The 18,675-nt window shown below is 39.8% G+C and overlaps 1 protein-coding gene across 1 annotated transcript in view; it reads right to left on the bottom strand.

Annotated features, from left to right (window-relative positions):
* Window positions 1-17,230: 17,230 nt before the first annotated feature.
* The window catches only part of LOC129102062 (probable E3 ubiquitin-protein ligase HERC1), a 40,377-nt gene continuing 38,932 nt past the window's right edge, over window positions 17,231-18,675 (bottom strand). Inside the window, exons 78-80 of the mRNA XM_054612004.1 lie at window positions 18,509-18,661; window positions 17,883-18,188; window positions 17,231-17,775 (exon numbers count right to left, since the gene is read on the bottom strand). Coding sequence (XP_054467979.1) covers window positions 17,590-17,775; window positions 17,883-18,188; window positions 18,509-18,661 — 645 coding nt within the window. The 3' untranslated portion in view covers window positions 17,231-17,589. The remainder of the gene's footprint in view (window positions 17,776-17,882; window positions 18,189-18,508; window positions 18,662-18,675) is intronic.

The raw sequence follows: 18,675 nt of genomic DNA, 5'->3' as shown, positions 1-18,675 counted from the left end.
ACAGTGTGTTTTGCAGTAAATGTTCTACTCGTGAGGCTTTTTTTTAAAAAGCTGAATGACAGACCTGAATGTGAAATGTGTCTGTGCATGCCTAGAATTGATGATGAGCTGCATCGTTAGCACAATTACCACAATGTTGTACCAGACACACATGTTGCTGCCATATTGAAACAGGACTTGAATTTATTTGGTTTAATTTCTGTCATGTTCCAAGATGTAAAAAAAAAATGAGAAATGCTGCATGCAATCAGGGGCTTATTACAGAAGATAAGTTGCATTTTGCTAACTGTAATGCATTGGTCCTGAGAACATCCTAAAGCAGAAGTACAAATAATTCCATTTATTTTGCTTTTTACCGTGATACAAAATCTGTTACTGACGCATTCAATTGGCTTGGATTGCCGTCTAGCAGAGTTAATTAGCAGTCTAAAACCAATGCAATATTTATTGGGTTCTCTGTTAGCCAGGATCAGAAAGTGTGATAGGAACCTCCTGGTCACAGCCACACTGTCAGGTTTCCTTAATGTTTAATTGACCCTTAAGGAATCAAGTTCTCTCCAGATTAAACATATCATTTCTTTGTGAGTGATTTATCTGATTTGTTATTCACTTCACAGTGATGATAAGATGTCTCTAATGTGGCTCCAGTGGAGGTCAGAGAGGTAAAATTGTGACCGCATGGTTATTGTTTTCATCTGCTAGACGAGCAATATGTTCTTTTACATTGTTTCTCTGTCTTTCCAGCATTCATTAGAACCAAACAGGGCTCAAGACAAAGCTTTAAATCAAGGTGTAAATCCTTTGAGCTCACCCTTATGAATAATTAAGAAGCCCACAATGGCAAGATGCCCCAGTTCGATCTCAAGCTAATTAATCTATCACTAATGACTCACTTAGCTCATCGGGCTCGACAGAAGCAGACGCAACATTTAACCAACAACACTCTGTTAGCTGGAGGTGTCAAAGCTGCACTTTGGTTCCATCGCCAGAAACTCTTATTTCCCCAGAGGAAGAACAGTTCCTGTTTGTCTCATTCAGAAAAAAAAATATTGCGACTTTAACGGTCTGGAGGTTAGATTGACTGACCTAATCTTGTTTTTTACTGCTTTTTAATCCCTGTTCTCTCCGGGGTGGATTTATCTCGTTTGTTACTCGTGTCATTATTAGGCAAGTGTAATTTGCTGGTGCCTAATACTGGCTCGGTTTTTAAAGGTTTTTACTCCATAACTTATTTTTATTTGGATATCAACTCCCAATCCAATACATCGGCTGCTGGGAAGTCAAAGAATCCGCCAAATCAGTCTTTATACAAGATTCAAAATTAAATTGTGTAAGATATTACATTTCCTATGTCACATTATTATCTCAAAGTGACACAAGTATTGATAAAGTATCAGTGGAAACTTCCCTACATTATCGTTAAACTCCACAGAGCTCTATTGACAGGAGCAACGTCACTAAGAGACAAAAAATGTAAATTAAAAACTAAATGTAATCGCCTTCAGTTTCAAATATCAAAAGTGTTCTCAGCACTGATATTTTTAATTTACAGTTAACCTATATATTCTCAGAAGCTTTGAACTAAATGTTAATGCTAGCTTGGCAACATTCACATAATGACAATGCTAACATGTTGAGGTTTATAATGGTTATCATTTTGGTTTAGCTGGTTAGAATGCTAACAATTGTCTATTAGCACCAAACAAAAATCCCAGCTGAGGCTGACGGGAATATTATTAGCTATGGAGGTATTTTTCTGGACAAACCAAAAATTTGATTTGAATTTTGAATGGTGCGCCAAAGTTATTTTCTGCTATTCATCCTGAGGGGAACAAATATCACAGTGATCCCCCCAATTAAGATATTTCAGTCCAGCCCAAAAGTGGTGGACCGACCAACAGAACAATACATCCAACTAGCATGGCTAACAAACGGCTAAACACCTTAGACTGGTGTCAATGTCACAACCCTGCACTCTAACAGCTATTAATATCATTAGCTGGTTATAAGCAGATTAATGAACCAACGAGGTGGAGCTTGAGAGGCAGGCAGCTGGATATGAGGGGGTCGAGGTCAGTTTAACCTAGAGATTAGCACAGGGATATGAAGCAGGGAGAATTTATATGGAGACAAGATGAAATTGTGGTTGTGTATGGTAAAAATGTGCTGACTTACAACTTTAAAGTAAGCTACATTACTTCCTGTGTTAGGCCTACTCAAGGTCATGTGATGGCCCAGACAGTGTGAGAAACATTTATCATGATTATTTCTTCCTCTGTTGGTGATGTAGATGTTATCACCCACATCTATACTGTGAGAGATTCATCATTGCAGCATGAAGCAAAAATATCCGACCGCAAAGCATCCAAATGAATTGTAGAATAACTGCAGCACTCAGAGAAGAGCCAGCTACTTCTAGAGATGTTGCTGCCATCCCCCCTGAATGAGAGGTCACGGTATAAATATTAGTTTTTCTGGTAAACCAAAACAATGCTCATAAATCTGTGGGCAGTAACTCTCAGCCCTCAAGCTCATACAAGCTGATTACACACTACCTGGACGGCACAAAATGGCCGAGCGCCAAGATAAACAAGTGGCTGGTGAAGATAGTCCAATATCAAGCCAGGCAGAAGACTCTCAGGAGTTGGCGGACAGAAGCAGAGCTATAAATTGTCAGTAAATGTTTGGTTAACATTCAGCAGATAGCGAGAAAGAGGATTCCAATGCAATGCTCATTTTTGTGCTTTTAGATTATTTTGGGGGTCCTTTTGCTGCCTGATTTAAATAATCCAAGACCTTGTTAATCATTCTCTTAATAATACTTTAACCTCCAGGAACTGTGCTTATTTTTTATTGGCAGAAAATAGATTTTAATTAATTGTCCCCCGTCAAATCATCTAATATAACCTCCACCGGCGCTGGACAGCACTGAAAATTGTGAATGTTATATCCTCAAAATATTCTGCCATCTAAATATGTGCAGACTGTCAGAACTGTCGGCCCCAAGTCTAACATCATAAAAAAATAAATTACCTTGAACTCCTGGAAGTAATTAAACAGAAAATTTAATTTTAACATTTAATTAAACAGAACATTTAATTTTAACATTTAATTTTAACATTTAATTAAACAGAACATTTCATTTTAAGTCAACCGGCTTTCTGTTTGACCACTATGATTCCTGTAACTCAGCCAAACTGTTACATTACATAATTAATAATATATCCATTTATTAAAGGCAGTGGATTCCCCTTTTTTTCTATTATCTATTGCTTTCTCTCCCAAGCGTGCAGTAAATCTGCTTGGGCGAGACACACTATGGATGACTCAGAGTCGGTCCAGTACATCACACAGTCATGCATCACATGTGAAAAAAAAAACTTTGGCTCTGCAGCTGTAACCCCATTGACAGAAAGCTATCAAGAAATACAGAAAGGCTCCAGCTGAGTGGATGCAAACTGTCACTGTATTTCAGAGACGGCGGTTGCGGGAAGTTGGCAGCGTCCCCCCATTAACTGATGTTATAACCATGAGGAAGCTTTCAAGAAAATGAGGTTTCAGAACATCGGCACTGATGGATTGCTCTCAACTTTCCACCTTTATGGACATCAGAGCAGAGGGTTCCTTCCTCTTCCTTGTCACGCTACGCCGGAGATGGTCCCACAGAAGGTCAGTCTGAAGTCGCATTAATCAAGAGCGGCACGTGTCTCATGCTGCGTACGCCTGCACCCGAGCGTCTACAGATATGTGCATTCACAGCCGTACATTTGGGTCCCAAGGCAAAATGCTGTGTTCAACAGTGATGATGTGAACTCGCCACAGTAAACCCAACATGACGTTCTGCAGAGCAGCAGCAAAAAAGTAAACAGCAGCTGTCTGGGGACTGTGACTGAGCGGCCGCCACACAGGGGAACAAGCTACATCATGATTGATAAGACCAAACATTGAGTTAATTGAACACAATGTGCCAAGCCGGCATTTCAGCTTGAAACAAACAAACAAACACACATTGTACGTAATTTATGCATTAATAAATGTCAAAACACATACATACACATTTTTCTCACAAGCACTCATTGTTCGCCTGCTGTTTGCCTTCGCTTACTGCTTTCTCATTGTCTGCCATTTCTACAGCTTTCCTTCCTTTAGTGGTTAACAAATATCACTTATGCAACAAAAAGCAGGTTTTATTATCTGACTCCATAATCATACCAATAGTGTAGGCAGTGTAACACGTGGTGGACAGCTGGTCCAGCTACCAGTCCAAATGCAGCCACTTCCGAGCCCCCTTCCCTCTGCCAGCTTCCGTACTGCTGGAGGTCAGCTGTGTACCATTCACCTTGTTTCATCTCATTATACAATTGTTGCTATAAATATGATTCATAGTGATTACATTCTTTTTCCAAAAGGACATATACAAGATATAAGGAGTTGCTATGTGTATTTAATATGATCTAAGGATATATATATATATATATATATATAAAATATATATATATATATAAAATATATATATTTTTTGTTATATATATATATATATTATATATATATATATATATGGACTTCTTTAAGATAAATGCATTCATCTAAACATGATAGTCTCATATAGAGTAGATATAGAAACTGAATCATCTTCATAATAAGGTTATAAGGTAAGGTCGTATAGTGTATCTTCTATCATTTTAGAGCATACACACCATCACTTCATTGTGGGAGTTCAGCTTAAGGCAAATGTGTGTACATGATACCCCAGAGATTTATGTATGATGTATGACTCTTTGGCCACCTGGAGGCCACATTATCATTCTTGTGACATTCTTTTTATTTCATTGTCATTTAAAAAAATATATATAGATCATAGCCACTTTAAGGTTCCTGTGTAAACCCATGGGAAGTGAAATACTGGCCACCAGTATTTGGAGGACTGGAGGAGACGCAGAATCATGGATCGAACCTGAATTTCTGTTATGGTTAGAGGAATATGTTCCATATGCACATGTTGAGAAGGTGTCCATTTTTAATTAGCAACATTGTTACACACCTTATGACAGTAAATACCCGGCATGTAAAGACATGACAGTTACAGCACAGTAAATTCACTTTTTAATAATAAATGAGGGAGCTAATGAGCAGAAGCGTTTCCTTGTTAGTATCTCATGTCTCCACGGACACGCTGGACCTTTATGTGAATGTGTGTGCATCAGTGTACCTCAGTATCTGCTCTTAGTCTCTACTTTACATACAACGTGATATCTCAGTTCTCAAGGATAAAACTACACATTTTACATGATAAGTTACTGTAAATGTCTGTCTTGAGACATTTGTGTGCAAGCTTTAAGCTGGAGTGGGTAACTTCATGTCTTCAGATAAAGTAGCCGAATCTCTCCCAATTATAGGGGGAACAGGGGTGTCATCTTGATACAGACACACAACAAACCCTTTAGCAACTGTTAGAGATGCACTGGTTTTAAAAATAAACTCCAATGTTAACCCATCCGCATAATTATTAGACGCTAATAGCAACGGAAATATTAGGAGTAATATTTACGTTAAACAATATTATGCTATTTTCCGGGTGCATATTTTTTTATCTCAAGTTACAGTTACAACATTTTTACATGCGTTAATGCTCATAATCCGCCTTGTTTTTCTCATCCTGGCTGTCCTGCAGCACCTCTTCTCACCCTCTCTCTGAAACACTCCGTTGTAGAGCTTGCTCCTCCCTCCAGAAAGAAAAGTCTGCCCTGATTGGTCAGATAGCCCGCTCGGTTGTGATTGGTCAACATTTCACATTTCAAAAAACTCTTACTCCAGAGCTTCAGCTCCGTCTCTCTCTTTTGTTTATTTGAGGGCCAAACTAGCCGGAAGGAGTTTTTACGTCACTTCCGTAACACTATGACCTCATAGAGTTACGAAAGGGAAGGAGAGAATTCAATCGAGCCGTTTCAGGAAGCTCAGGAGCTTCTGAGGGGGAGGGTAACTCCTTTTAGGCGTGGACTTCAGGTTTTACACTCTACGGACCTTTTACATGTACAAAAATATATATAACACACTAAAGAAGAAGGAAAAAGTGGAAAAGCATAATAGGGCCACTTTAATGAATACAGAGAGCGCTCGCTTGAAGCAATAATCAGCGTTCTGTGAGCTCCTTTAGTAAGCGCTTGAACATAAAGGACGTTCGTTTATATGTAAAAGTCCCACACTCCAGCGTTAACTCTACAAGCTAGAATCATTAGCAACTCTCCTGGAAGGTGGGAAGAACAAGCTCTCGAGTTTCACACCGCCACTTCTCTCTGTCTGCGAACAGGGATGTGTTTACAAGTGCAACCAGGGCACCTGACACTTTGTGTGAAACACTAGAACAGAAAAACCCACAACACTCACACCAGCACTGCAGGATAAGATTTGATCACAGACAACTCAAGTGCAAAGAAAGGACAATCTATCCAAGAATAAATGACTGGGATTATGGTGTTTATTTTATCATTCATATTTATTCTAATCTTCAGTTTGTTTATATGACCTAGAAGTGCCAGAAATACCTTGAACAATTCCATCAGCTGTAAACCAATAAAAGCACCAATCATGCAATGTGAGGATTCTTCCCTGTATTTTTTTCTTCATCTTGCTGAACAAAAACAAGATTGTCACAGACATGGGGAGGGCTGGTCATATGTGCAGGTTTTTAGATTATACGCAAGGCACTGTTCGCTGTATGATTAATATTGCGTTTAACCAAGAAGCTGAAGATAAATCACAGGCGCTTCTTAAAATATAATCTTCGAGGCTTTGATGTTAGCACAACTGTACACAAGGACTTTTATGTAGGTCAGGTTAACAAATCGTATTTTCGTGGATGTGTAACGTGCAGAATAAGATCAGATCTGGAGCTTAACAGCCAGAGTCCTTACAACCTCAACCAATGTGTTGATAAATGAGATAGTGAAAATGACGAACTACTTTAGCATTAATGACAGATTCCTACAGTTACCTAACGTTATAGCACAATGTATAAAGAAGATGCTCATCAGAGGATTTAGAAGTGGGTGGCCGACTGAAAAAAAGTAGGTATACACCGTTTATCTGCCTATACCCTGAACTACACTACTGCTTACATGATAAGCTAAACGCTACCTAAAGCTAGCTAGCCACATAGTAACCATAGACTATGTTACATACAATCTATAGGTAATGATTAGCTACATAATGACTTAATGACTCTACCACAAAAGATTCACCACTTGACATGATGATTTCAAATCGTCAGATGGCTGTGCACACTACACAAATTGCTGTCTTGAAGTCTCTTTGGCTTTCACTGTGCATGACCAGCGACAGGGAGTCACACACACAACAACAAGATCGTTCATCTGGAAATCCCAGTGAGAACTACAAACTATGTTTTGCCACAAAAAGTGAGAATTCACGGCGCAACCTGGTCATTTCCTTTTGTTGTTGTCGTCAGTTAAAAGCCTGTTTCCACAAATCTTTACTATTTCCCCTATGTAGATCAGTCACTGTTTTATGCGTTATGTTTATTCATGCAAACATCCAACATACTATGTGCAACCACTTTGGTCTGTGTTGCAACACAAAGCACACATAGGAAAGCGTGTCTTGTTCTCTCATTGGCTGTAGCTCCATAGCAGACATCCCATCAGATCCAGACATTTGGCATGCTAGATATCTGGAAGTGTACTGTGAATTGAAATGTAGTACTGATGCAGAGCTGCCATCACATTTATTGTACCTTTACAGTACCTTGCTCCAACCACGTTGACTTCTCATACGTCCTCTATGCACAGACAAGCACATGCAGTTGTGTTGGTAATATTTGGTTGGTGCAACATTCAAGTGACTATACAGCCCATCTCGAGCCCTCTTGACAATCACGGCTCTTTCCTGCACTTCAGGCTAATGGCCCAATGCGGCAGCCACTTGTGCGTTCTGCACCAATACTCGCTGAAGACCCATTCATCTGACTGAGATGCTCTGTGTGCATGAGACATGTACATTTCAGCCTTTTCAATAAACCATTATGCCAAATATATTTCACAAACAATGCGTGACAACATTCAAAATACACAGTACCATCACTACTACTAACATCCAAGTACATTCTGATAACATTCAAATTGCTTTTCAAAGTTAGATTCATTAGTATTTGATTTACAGTTGTTTTTTTTACTGCATACATGTGCTGTAGGTCCTCGTTCTGAGATCCTGAGGTATTTTCACAGCACAGAGGAGGCTATATTTCGCCTGCAGTGATGGATGTATTCATGCAGTATACTGTACTTGTTAGCCACACACACTGTACAACTACTGCATGTGTGCACACACACAGGCCGCATTGCAGCACTCGACTGTCTCCTCCACATCAGAGCCTTTGATATTCACTTCATGAAAGGCGTACATTGCTTCATTTGTGATGAGACTTTTTGTTTTCCTTTTGATTGTCACTCTTTTTCCCATGTTTGCTAATTCATGTTCATGAGGAAGTACATTTTGTTGATCAAGTAGTGTCCTCACAGAGACAAGAGGAAAATGTGTCTCTGAGGTGATAAACCTGACAGAGAAGTGAATGGTGTGTGCTGTAGAGGAATACAAATGATGACAGGTTGACACTCAGTTATTTTGGTCTGTGTGATTGGCCTGCAGAGACAGTTTGACAGCTGGTGTAGACTGCTTGACAGTTGATTGTACTGTATGTTTGTGAATGAATGCATGTTAGTTTGTAGCATGCTGGTGGGTCTGTGCTGTGACATCTGTACGTGCATTAACACAGCCAGACCTCTTTTGGTATATTAAAGTGGCAGGGAGTCTAACTATGTCCAACACCAACATCTGGCCCTTCCCTTTCTGCTGCGTCATGATTTGTCTGTCCCGAACCTACAGTGTGTGACCTTTTGGTTGTTTGTGTAATAATGAGGATCTATGGGCTTGTGTTGTCAAAGAAAATGTATCTCTGAGGGTCCTTAAACCAAAACCAGGTAATATTCAGAGACACATCAAAGCATTTATTTCTACTGCCAAACAACTTTTGAAAAATGTCCAAACCACCAAACAAAAGTACAAAATGTACACGCCACCTCCTGTGCTTGGAAATATTTGTACATCAACAAATCTTGCAAAAATAGCTCAGCCTAAACCAACTTGTACATTTATGTGTCTCTCTCTTTTTTTGGACTAATAATCATGGTCAAGCTCATCAGTCAACAACATGGACCAGATGGCATAGACCAGATGTTCATGATTACTGAGAATACAAAATGATTCGCGATTTCAACGTCATTAGCAAATAAAAAAAGGGAGAGAGAGAAATTTGTGGGGGGGGGGGGGTGGCTGATAGAAATCCTCTGAATCAACAAAGCAAAGAGGAATACCCTTCTTGTTCTGATCCCATAAGAGGGATGGGGGGGTGGAGTGGGGGGGTGCTGATGTAATCACCACCGCTTTGGATGGGCTGGTCTCTCAAGGTCCCTCGCACAGATGCTGTTGCGTAATAGCTCATTGAAAATGAAAGCCCTGTTGTTTAGCATTGGCTTCCAACCTCTGGGAGCAGCCGGCCAGCTTTGGCTGCACGGAGCTGAGCCGCTGCCCATTGCCAGCCTCGGAGGTAAAGCCGCAGCCATTGATGATGAACTGTCTGTAAGCCGGGAGGATGGAAGGACACTCTGCTGAGCAACGTTTGTAAGCCCCCGGGATATTAGACAACTATAGCTTCAGCATCATAAACATTTAGCTGATGATGTATCATAAGCAAAGCACAGAGAACCTGGGATTACAACACACACATACACGTACACACACGCACACACACAGTGGGAGAGAGAGTTCATTCTCTGCTAAGGTCGCCACGATATTTTTACAAAACAAATAGTTGTTTACTGTTTGTATTCATGCTCTCAATCTCAGCACCTTTAAAATAAAGAGACACAACAGAAGAAACTGTTCAGATTTATGCTGCATCCACAATGTAAATATGAATAAAATTAGATTTTGGATGTCATGACTAAAGTTCAGTTTAACTATTTGAATTGACATCCAGTGTTTCATGCAACTGTCTTTGTATTAAAAAGCACACATTGTGGAGCAAAGCAATAGCAGTCTTTAGATGAGATTAGAAATTAGATTGTAGCAGAGGTAATGGCATTGAGAGGGAAAAGACAAATATAAATACAATGTACTGCAAATGCAAGAGATGATGCATTCAAGTTTATTCGAGTAAATACTGATAAAGAGCGACAGGGCTCAACACAAAGTACATCTGAGGCTGATCGGAATATCATAGTGTGCAAGCCTTTGGTCATAATCCAAAGTATTGAAATTTTGACCCGATGATGCCAATAGATACAAAGTTTTTTTTAAATGCTTCCAGTGGGGAACATGAACATCTGTACCCAATTTACAGCAGTCCATTCAATGGTTTGTTGAGATGTTTTCATAAAATTGAAAATGTTACAAAATTAGTAGGAGATGCTGATATTTTACTGAATAAGTGAAACTAATCAGTGTCTGTTGTTGTTGGAGGAAATGTCAGACGATCACTGAAGTCATTAAAATTGAATCTCATGAGACCATGAATGTCCGTAGAAAAATGTGCTGCTGAGATCAGTCAGGACCAAAGTGATGAACTGTCTGACACAGGCATCTCTAGAGCCACACTAGACTAAAAAAAATAAAATAAAAAAAACAATAAATCAAACAGGTGGACCAGTTAAAAGTGTTTAGAGTCCTCTTTTGATTCATTCCAGAAAGGTCCCGCTGTTTGAGGAGATCATGTTGCCCCTTCAGACACTGCTGCATTATTAATCAGAGCAGTCTCACCAGGTTAAGTCCTGTGACGACACACCTCCGCTTTTTTACTCCACAGGCCATCAGAGGGGAACTACAACTAAAGAGCAGCAACATCCACTCAGTCATACATTTGAACATCAATTCATTTAGGCTATTTATTTGGGGGATTTTCTGGAAAAAGATTCCTCTACAGATTGAAAACAAGGGTGGAAACACACAGAAGGTTCAGCTGTCCTATTCATTTGAATGATGCAAAGCAAAAATTTGCTAATTCTTTGAATGATGCAAAGCAAAAAGAAGCAAACGTTTGCTTTGCTACCTGCGTGAACACAGCTTAAGTCTTGTTTCCTTAGCTGCTTCCAGTGTGCTAAACTAAGCCGAGCTAAGCTAACCTAACCCCCTCCTGGCTGTAGCTTCACATATAAACAGACATATCTGAGAGCGGTATCAATAGGTTATTCAACTCTCGCCAAGAAAGCCAGTACTTCCCAAAATGTCAAACGATTCTGTAAATGTTTTCTTATGAGCTGTGCTGTTATTCCTCGTACCTCCAAGAACTCACATTTAGCAAACCGTACATATGACCTAAAGCCTTTCAACACCTCCTCCACTGTTCCTGTCGTCTATCTTGTACATTACAACACCCTGAACGTCTGTTGGCAGGCAGGAGAACACGTCCGTATCACATCACGGACTGAAACTGTACCAGAGTCTTAAGTGTCTCCATGTCTACACGGGTCACACACTGCCTGTCCAGTCCTGAAATAATCAGGTGACCAGTCACATTCCTCCGTTGCCTCACTGAGACTATGTAGGTCACACCCTGTTTGACTAATTAAAAATTCAGGATGGAGAGACCTGCTTCTTTCTCCGGAAGGCATGAAAAACATCTCACTACGTATGAATAATATAATCTTTTTTTGTACAAATGTAACAGTCACTATGTCGTTGGACATTTTTAAAGTTTAGTCCAGGTCCAGAATCTACACTAAACACAACAGGTGACCTCATGTGTCAAACTGTGGAATTAAGTTTGGAAAATCACTGATACCTTTTAAGGTTCTCCATATTATCATTAATTGTATCACCCCTTTTTATATTCTACTTGTTTTCCTCTTCAGTTTCCACATTGTTACAGTCAAAAGGACTGTTTAACCTTTAGTTAAGAATAAAAATGTTGCTTTTTGTCGTTGTCAAATAGACAATCGAGTCCATAGAAGAATGCAAAGAAATGATCTGTCCTCCTGCATCTCTCTCCATAACAATCATCTGCTGAGAGCTGAAGAACAATAGAGTTCGAGGGGAGAAAAAAGAGAGATAGAAATACATTATTGGGATGCATTTCTTCTGGTGATAGCGTTATTTCATTTGGACATCTAAAAGATAATAGCAGGCTCAGTGAAGCAAGCTCAAATCAGTTCTTTAAGCCCGGGGCTATTTTTCATAGCAAACATTTGCAGATTTCAGATGTTTTCGAAACAGATGAGTGTAACTGTGAACATGTGATATTCTTCTATGTTAATGCATGAATGTGTTTATCAGACAAATGCAAAAAAAAAGGGGAAAGAGGGGAAACTGTTAAATGCAAGAAACATGTGAAATTTGATTTATATTATTAAACCTATTACAAGCACCCAAATGCAGAAAGACCATAAAAAAGTTGAATGTTTAAACTGTTGAGTCACACTAAAATATAAAGTGTACAGTAAGATTTTAGGAAATACAAAATATGGGTTGGATAAAATTAGTGCAATTTATTGTACAAGCCGTGTATTTTTATGAGAAGGAGCTGACACAGTGAGCAAATACTCAGTTGATTAAACGAGTTACATGTATTGAAGAAGTCTAAATTATTCAGCTGGACAGAGGCCCTGGAACATGACAGGGATAAATGACATTTACTGTGTAAGAGACTCAGAGATAGGAGTACCAGATTTTATAGCATAGCCCTTGGTAATGCCATTTGAAGGAATATTTCAGTATTTTGGGAAATAATCTTGCAAGAAACAAGACTCCAGTAAGTTACTGATCCCGGCCAAAAAATAGTGCAACAGATAACCCCATTCAAAACCACCACTTTGCATTCTTACAATTCAGGGATTGGATAGATTTAACAAATGTAAATATAGGGTGTTAATTATTTACCTCTATCTGTGCTGATAGGCAGATTTAGTTTACCTTTGGACAGAAACAAGCTGGCCATCTCCCCCCGTTTCCTGTCTTTATGCTATAAGCTAAGCTAGTCGCCTTCTGGCTGTAGCTTCACATATAAATATGAGAGTGGAAACAATCTTTTCATCCAAATTATGGCTAAGAAGCAAAATCATGTATTTCCTAAAATGTTCAAACTAATCCGTAAACATGGTAACGCCATAGTATCATGCTCTATGCCTACTGATGACGCTGTGCTAGAGGAAGAGTAGGAATATGCAGGCTTAGGAGTATCTGCATGACAAGTGAAGGAAGACTCGTGAATTGCATGAAATAAATGTTCACATATGCTCGTGTAACAGCAGAGCTCTTATTCACTTTCACTGAGTCCGTATGTCGAACTGCTTCCATACAGCACGCTCAATTATTATGCCCCCCCCCCCCCCCCCTCCCTCTCTCTCTCTCTCTCTCTCTCTCTCTCCCTCTCTTTCCACAGTGCTGCCTTAATTCATGCAGCCACCTTCATAGCAAACATGGCATCCTAAAGGATTGCTCCCTGTGACGCAGGTCATGGATCATCCTGCAGTCTTGGCTTCATCGAGCCTGGATTTCTACGTTTTTTTAAATGTTTGAAAAAAGCAGGATGAATTAGGAGATGACCATGTGCCTCTTTGAAACTACGCAAACACCTTTTTTTATTTTGTGAATTGCACCTGGGTTGAAACAACCCTAGGTGGCCTAGTTAGAGTGGTGACACGCGAGCAGTTCTTGCTTTTCTTTGGTTAAATTCATGATGCAAACTAAAGCCAGCTGCACATATTTGGCCATAACTAGAACAATCTCAGTCCAGAGAGAGGCATGTGTCAGTGCTCTCAGGTTTAAAGAGGTGTGGCATCGGAGTAATTTGACTACATACTGTGCTGTTTGCCAACCAGTATGTTTACATCCATTCGTACAGATCTAATAGGCTGATTGGGAGAAACAGGGTGACAGAGATCAGCTGACAGTGATGTGCACCATCAGCTGTACAGGATCTGTGTGTGTGTGTGTGTGTGTGTGTGTGTGTGTGTGTGTGTGTGTGTGTGTGTGTGTGTGTGTGTGTGTGTGTGTGTGTGTGTGTGTGTGTGTGTGTGTGTGTGTGTGCTCAGTTTATCCTCAATGTTCTCTTGAACGTGCTTTGTGTAGCGGTACATCTAAGTGCAACGACCAGACTGGCCCCCTGTGGAAATAGGAAGTATTGCATAATCATAACCTGGTCTGTTACCACTTTTATAATCAAAGCTAAAGCCAGTCCTACAGTACATCAACAGTATTGATCTGCCACTCATAAGTACTACACAGTTAAGGTTTGCAGCTGCAGAAATATTACATTTGTCCATGGAAAATATTAATTGCAAGTCCTTGGCTTTTATGATGGAGTGCCACTTGTTTTATAAGAATGTTTCCAATCCATGTCAGGGCTTTTGTTAAGTGAATCTGAATGAAAATAAATGTCCTTGAATTTGTATACTACTAATGGAGAATTTGTCAGGAGAAGATTCATTTTGGTTTTTTTCTCAAAGTGAGCAACAGTTTATTTCCTCAATCCAAACCATATCTGCTCTTTGCAATGTCTTACTTTCCTTATGCCCAGACCTACTGCTGTAGACAAACAAGTAAATGTAAAAGCAAAGAGTTCAAAAGTTTTGCCCCCCTTCTTTTGTTTAAATCAGACAAAATAATGCTTCTATTTCAAGCATATAATTCTAGCCAGGATTTTGTTTGTGGTTGTATGAGTGTGGCTGGATATCCCTTATAACTAAGTGTGGTAATGACCCCTCCAGTCTACATAAATCATGTGTCTACACACATTTGCAATGGAATTTATTATAATACACCTGAATCCACACAATATCAGGAAAACTTCTGTTTACTACAGCCGTACAAAATATCGTTTTTTTTCTGCCTTGGTCTATTTCAAAATGATTTGTACTTGTTAAGTTGATAGATGGATGTTATATTTATAAATGGTGAGGGCTCTAATGAAACACCCCCCCCCCCCCCACCCCCCCCCCCCCCCCCCCCCCCACCCCCTCCCCTCTCAGCTGCAGGGCTGCTGACTGCAGGTTGAATTCAGCATTACTGGCCTCACCGCTCAGAGGGAAACAGATGGGTAATAAGGTCACAGCAGACGTACCTCTCACTAGCTCAGACAAATTGCAGACGCACCAGCTGTGCTGACTCAGGACAACATTGGACTCAGGGGAATTGAATTAAGATCTCATTTTGTAATAAGGGAAGTTGTTGCTTTGTGGGTTATTTGCCTTCCATTTGGAGGCTGTGAGTAAATGGAAATATAATGAAAAGGCCCTGAAAACGACGTCCTCAATCGGCTTCTTTAATCTAGATGCTCGTTTTTTTACATAAACAAACTATATTCTGCCAAAGTTGCAACAGTTTAACATCTGAGAAGTGATATTACAGAAAGAAAAGAAAAAATACTAGCTTTTGTTTCTATTAAAATACCTCCAAAATCATTAATTGCATTAAAATCTGGTACAGACATGCATGGTCCCCAGAGGATGATTTGTAAAAACTGTGATCAAGGTCAAGGTCAGAATATTCGTTTGTCAAATAATTGTAACTAAATACCTGCAAAGGTAATCAATACCTAAAAGCTGTAGGCTACATTGTGTTGTTTGATAATTATTTGCAAATTTCAGCCTGCTTTAAAAAAATATACCTGCTAAGCATCTACATACTAGCATTATCATTATCAATATGTGTATTTTAGCATGTAGACATTCGCATTTAGCTAAAAGCATAGCAGTACTTAAGATGATAGCATCTATTGCCTCTTAGTAGTGTTGTAAAGATAAGTCACATTAGACAGTAACACGGTTGATATATCATTGATATCTCGACCTTATAATGACCCAGGACATATTCAGAATGTTTCAGTACAGATAATGATAATTAATGCATGTTAAACATGTAATATTTCCTACTACTTCCTAAGGAAAAGAGCATTTTCATTTAATTTGCAAACAAATTTAGAATATACTGTATTCTATGTGTTTCTTATATCTAAATAGTCAACAAACTGATTGTTTCTGGGCACGTTTGAGTCATTTTCAGAGAAATCCACACAGCAAAAAGTTAGCCAATTGTTTTCCGTCAAAAATATGTGAATAAATCATCTTGATCTATGTTTAACAGAATAAACAATTATCCTATCTAACAGGGTGAGTGAAAATTTTGGCTAGTATGAGCAGTGAGTTTTTTTTTTTATTGGAAATAAGTTGGGACATTGGATGCTGCTGCAGAAAATTACAGAATTTGACGTAAATAACTATTTCATACTTCCCACCACAGTTTGCGGATGACATAGCGGTTCTCCTGCTCGAGGCCCTACTGTGTGCGCTGCTGTTTGTCCCATTTCACCGCCCTGGCCTGCTGCTCTGAAGTTTGTTAGCCTCAATCCTTTCAGAATGATACATGGGATTCTAAAAGTCTGTCTTTGACCAAGTGCCATCTCCTATTGAGCCCCTTAAGGCTAAAAAAGTATAACAAAGTATATCTCCGAACAACAAAGAAAGTGTCTTCTCTGACATGCTAGCATTTAGCCATTTTTCAGCACCACTCCACGTTAAATGTGTTATTTTTTATCAGCGGTTTGGTTTATAACAATATCCCGCGTCTGTTAGGAACCGAGGTGTTTAATCGTAAGTTTTTTTTACCATCTTCTTTAAATGAGCAACAAACTTCTGACAGCGTCGAGCACATTACAAGAGCGTTTGGGAAACGGCCAATCAGATGGCAGCCTCTGGGCATGCGCATTGTTGTTTTCAGACGTTCGGGCCACTTGACATTGCGCGTGAGGCTACACCATGTGTGCCAAGTCTATTCAGCCACTGCCCTTATATTGAGGATTATTGCTAAATAACAGCAGCAACTAAGGATGTTTTATATCATTTAATAATGCAGAATTGTACAATAATTATTCTGTATCACCAAAACCACACTTTTTATTTCTGACAGCAGGTGGGGCAACAATTACGTTTCCTTTTTTCAGTTGGTCTTCTGTATGCACAATATGCAGTTGCCATGTATGTGAAAGCCCACCCACTAAAACAAGCTAGCTTTTGTATTCACTTACTTAATAGAATATTCAATAAATTCACAATATGAGTGTAAATACTTCTCGTGATGTGTATATTTTTCCCAAAAAATAAATAAATACAATTTATTTGGATGCAGAGATTTCAATAATAATAATAGGCCTACACCAAAATCCTTATTTAAACACTCTTTTATTTTACAATAATACTGTCTGTGTTGGACAGGTCATTAAATTATTACATATTTTCAAACAAACAGGCACATTAACTCCTTTTTTGTGGCTTATTCACCTATATATTTTAAAAATCTTATTCTGTATCCCTGTAGTGTCGATTCAGAGTAAGCACTGCATTAATTACAACACCTTGCACAGTTGGAAAACCAAAAACTACACATATCTCTTTAATTCAACCAACATATAAACAGTACAGTACACTACCTTACAGGTTTGGCGAATAAAAATCTGTGTTCAGTGCATAATGTGCATGGCATGGGAGAAGATACATTCATCACCAGGTTGACCACAGCTGGCCCGCTTCAGTCCTCTGTGTCGGAGCTGTCCACTGGCTCTGTGTTGTGGGTGAGCATGTAGTTGTCCATGTCGATGGAGGGGCAGTTGTGGATGGAGTAACGCAGGCGCTCAGCGAGGATGGCCTGACTCGTGTAAGGGGGCAGGCGAAAGAGGAAAAAGCAGGTCTGTGCGGTGGGGAGGCCGTTGATTGGCTGAAAGGAAATGAAAGGGGGTAAAAAAAAGAAATATTTATTGTTTGCACTATTAATATGTTTACCCTTTTGAACAGGCTTGTTATTTCCGTTAGCGATGACCTCACCCTATCAACCTTGATGATTTGGAACTTCTGTGTGATATCAGCTGGGTTGGAAGGCAACCTGGACCGGCCGGAGACGAAACGTAGGAAGAGCACCCTCTCCTCGTTGGTGAACTCCTCCAGGCTCTCCCAAAACCAGCCAATAAGCTGGTGGCTCTCGGTGATGTCACGGTAACGCACCAGCTTCTTCAGCATCTCGACGGAGACCTCCGGCAGGCCACAGACCAGCTGCTCCAGCTGCTGTGCCGTCAGCAGAGAGAGGAGGGGCACGGGGATGATGGTGGACATGCCCTCTCTGACTGCTGCCACCTGGACACAACATGAACAACGTCGGCTTTGATACTTCTGAGGACGAGATGAAGGGGACAACAGCAACAGCACAACAAACAGTCTGTCTGGTGAGCACTAATGGAAACTGGTGGGCAGACTGGGTGTTTAAAATGCATGAGTTTCAGATACAGTAGAAATAAACACGCCATTTCATTGTACAATAAAAGGGTCTGTGTAAACCTGCCACTCTGGCATATTTTAAAGACATAATGAGCAACAGTTTGTATGCATACAGGTTATGTGGATATGTTTAACAGGTCTGCTAAATGCATCAAAATCAATCCTCAACATTTCCAAACCTGTGAATCCATCTCGTGGAGCCTGTAGTCCAGAGCTCTCTCAACATATTCAGTCCGGTTTGTGAAGGTCAGGGAGATGTTTTGACCTCCGGGGACTATAGGAACCAGCCTTCCACCTGCACTGTTGGCCATAAACGAGTCCAGCGGGATCATCTTCAAAAGGGAGA

This window comes from Anoplopoma fimbria, chromosome 14 (assembly GCF_027596085.1).
Source record: "Anoplopoma fimbria isolate UVic2021 breed Golden Eagle Sablefish chromosome 14, Afim_UVic_2022, whole genome shotgun sequence".
Taxonomy (NCBI): domain Eukaryota; kingdom Metazoa; phylum Chordata; class Actinopteri; order Perciformes; family Anoplopomatidae; genus Anoplopoma; species Anoplopoma fimbria.
This window is presented reverse-complemented; position numbering and strand designations above follow the sequence as displayed.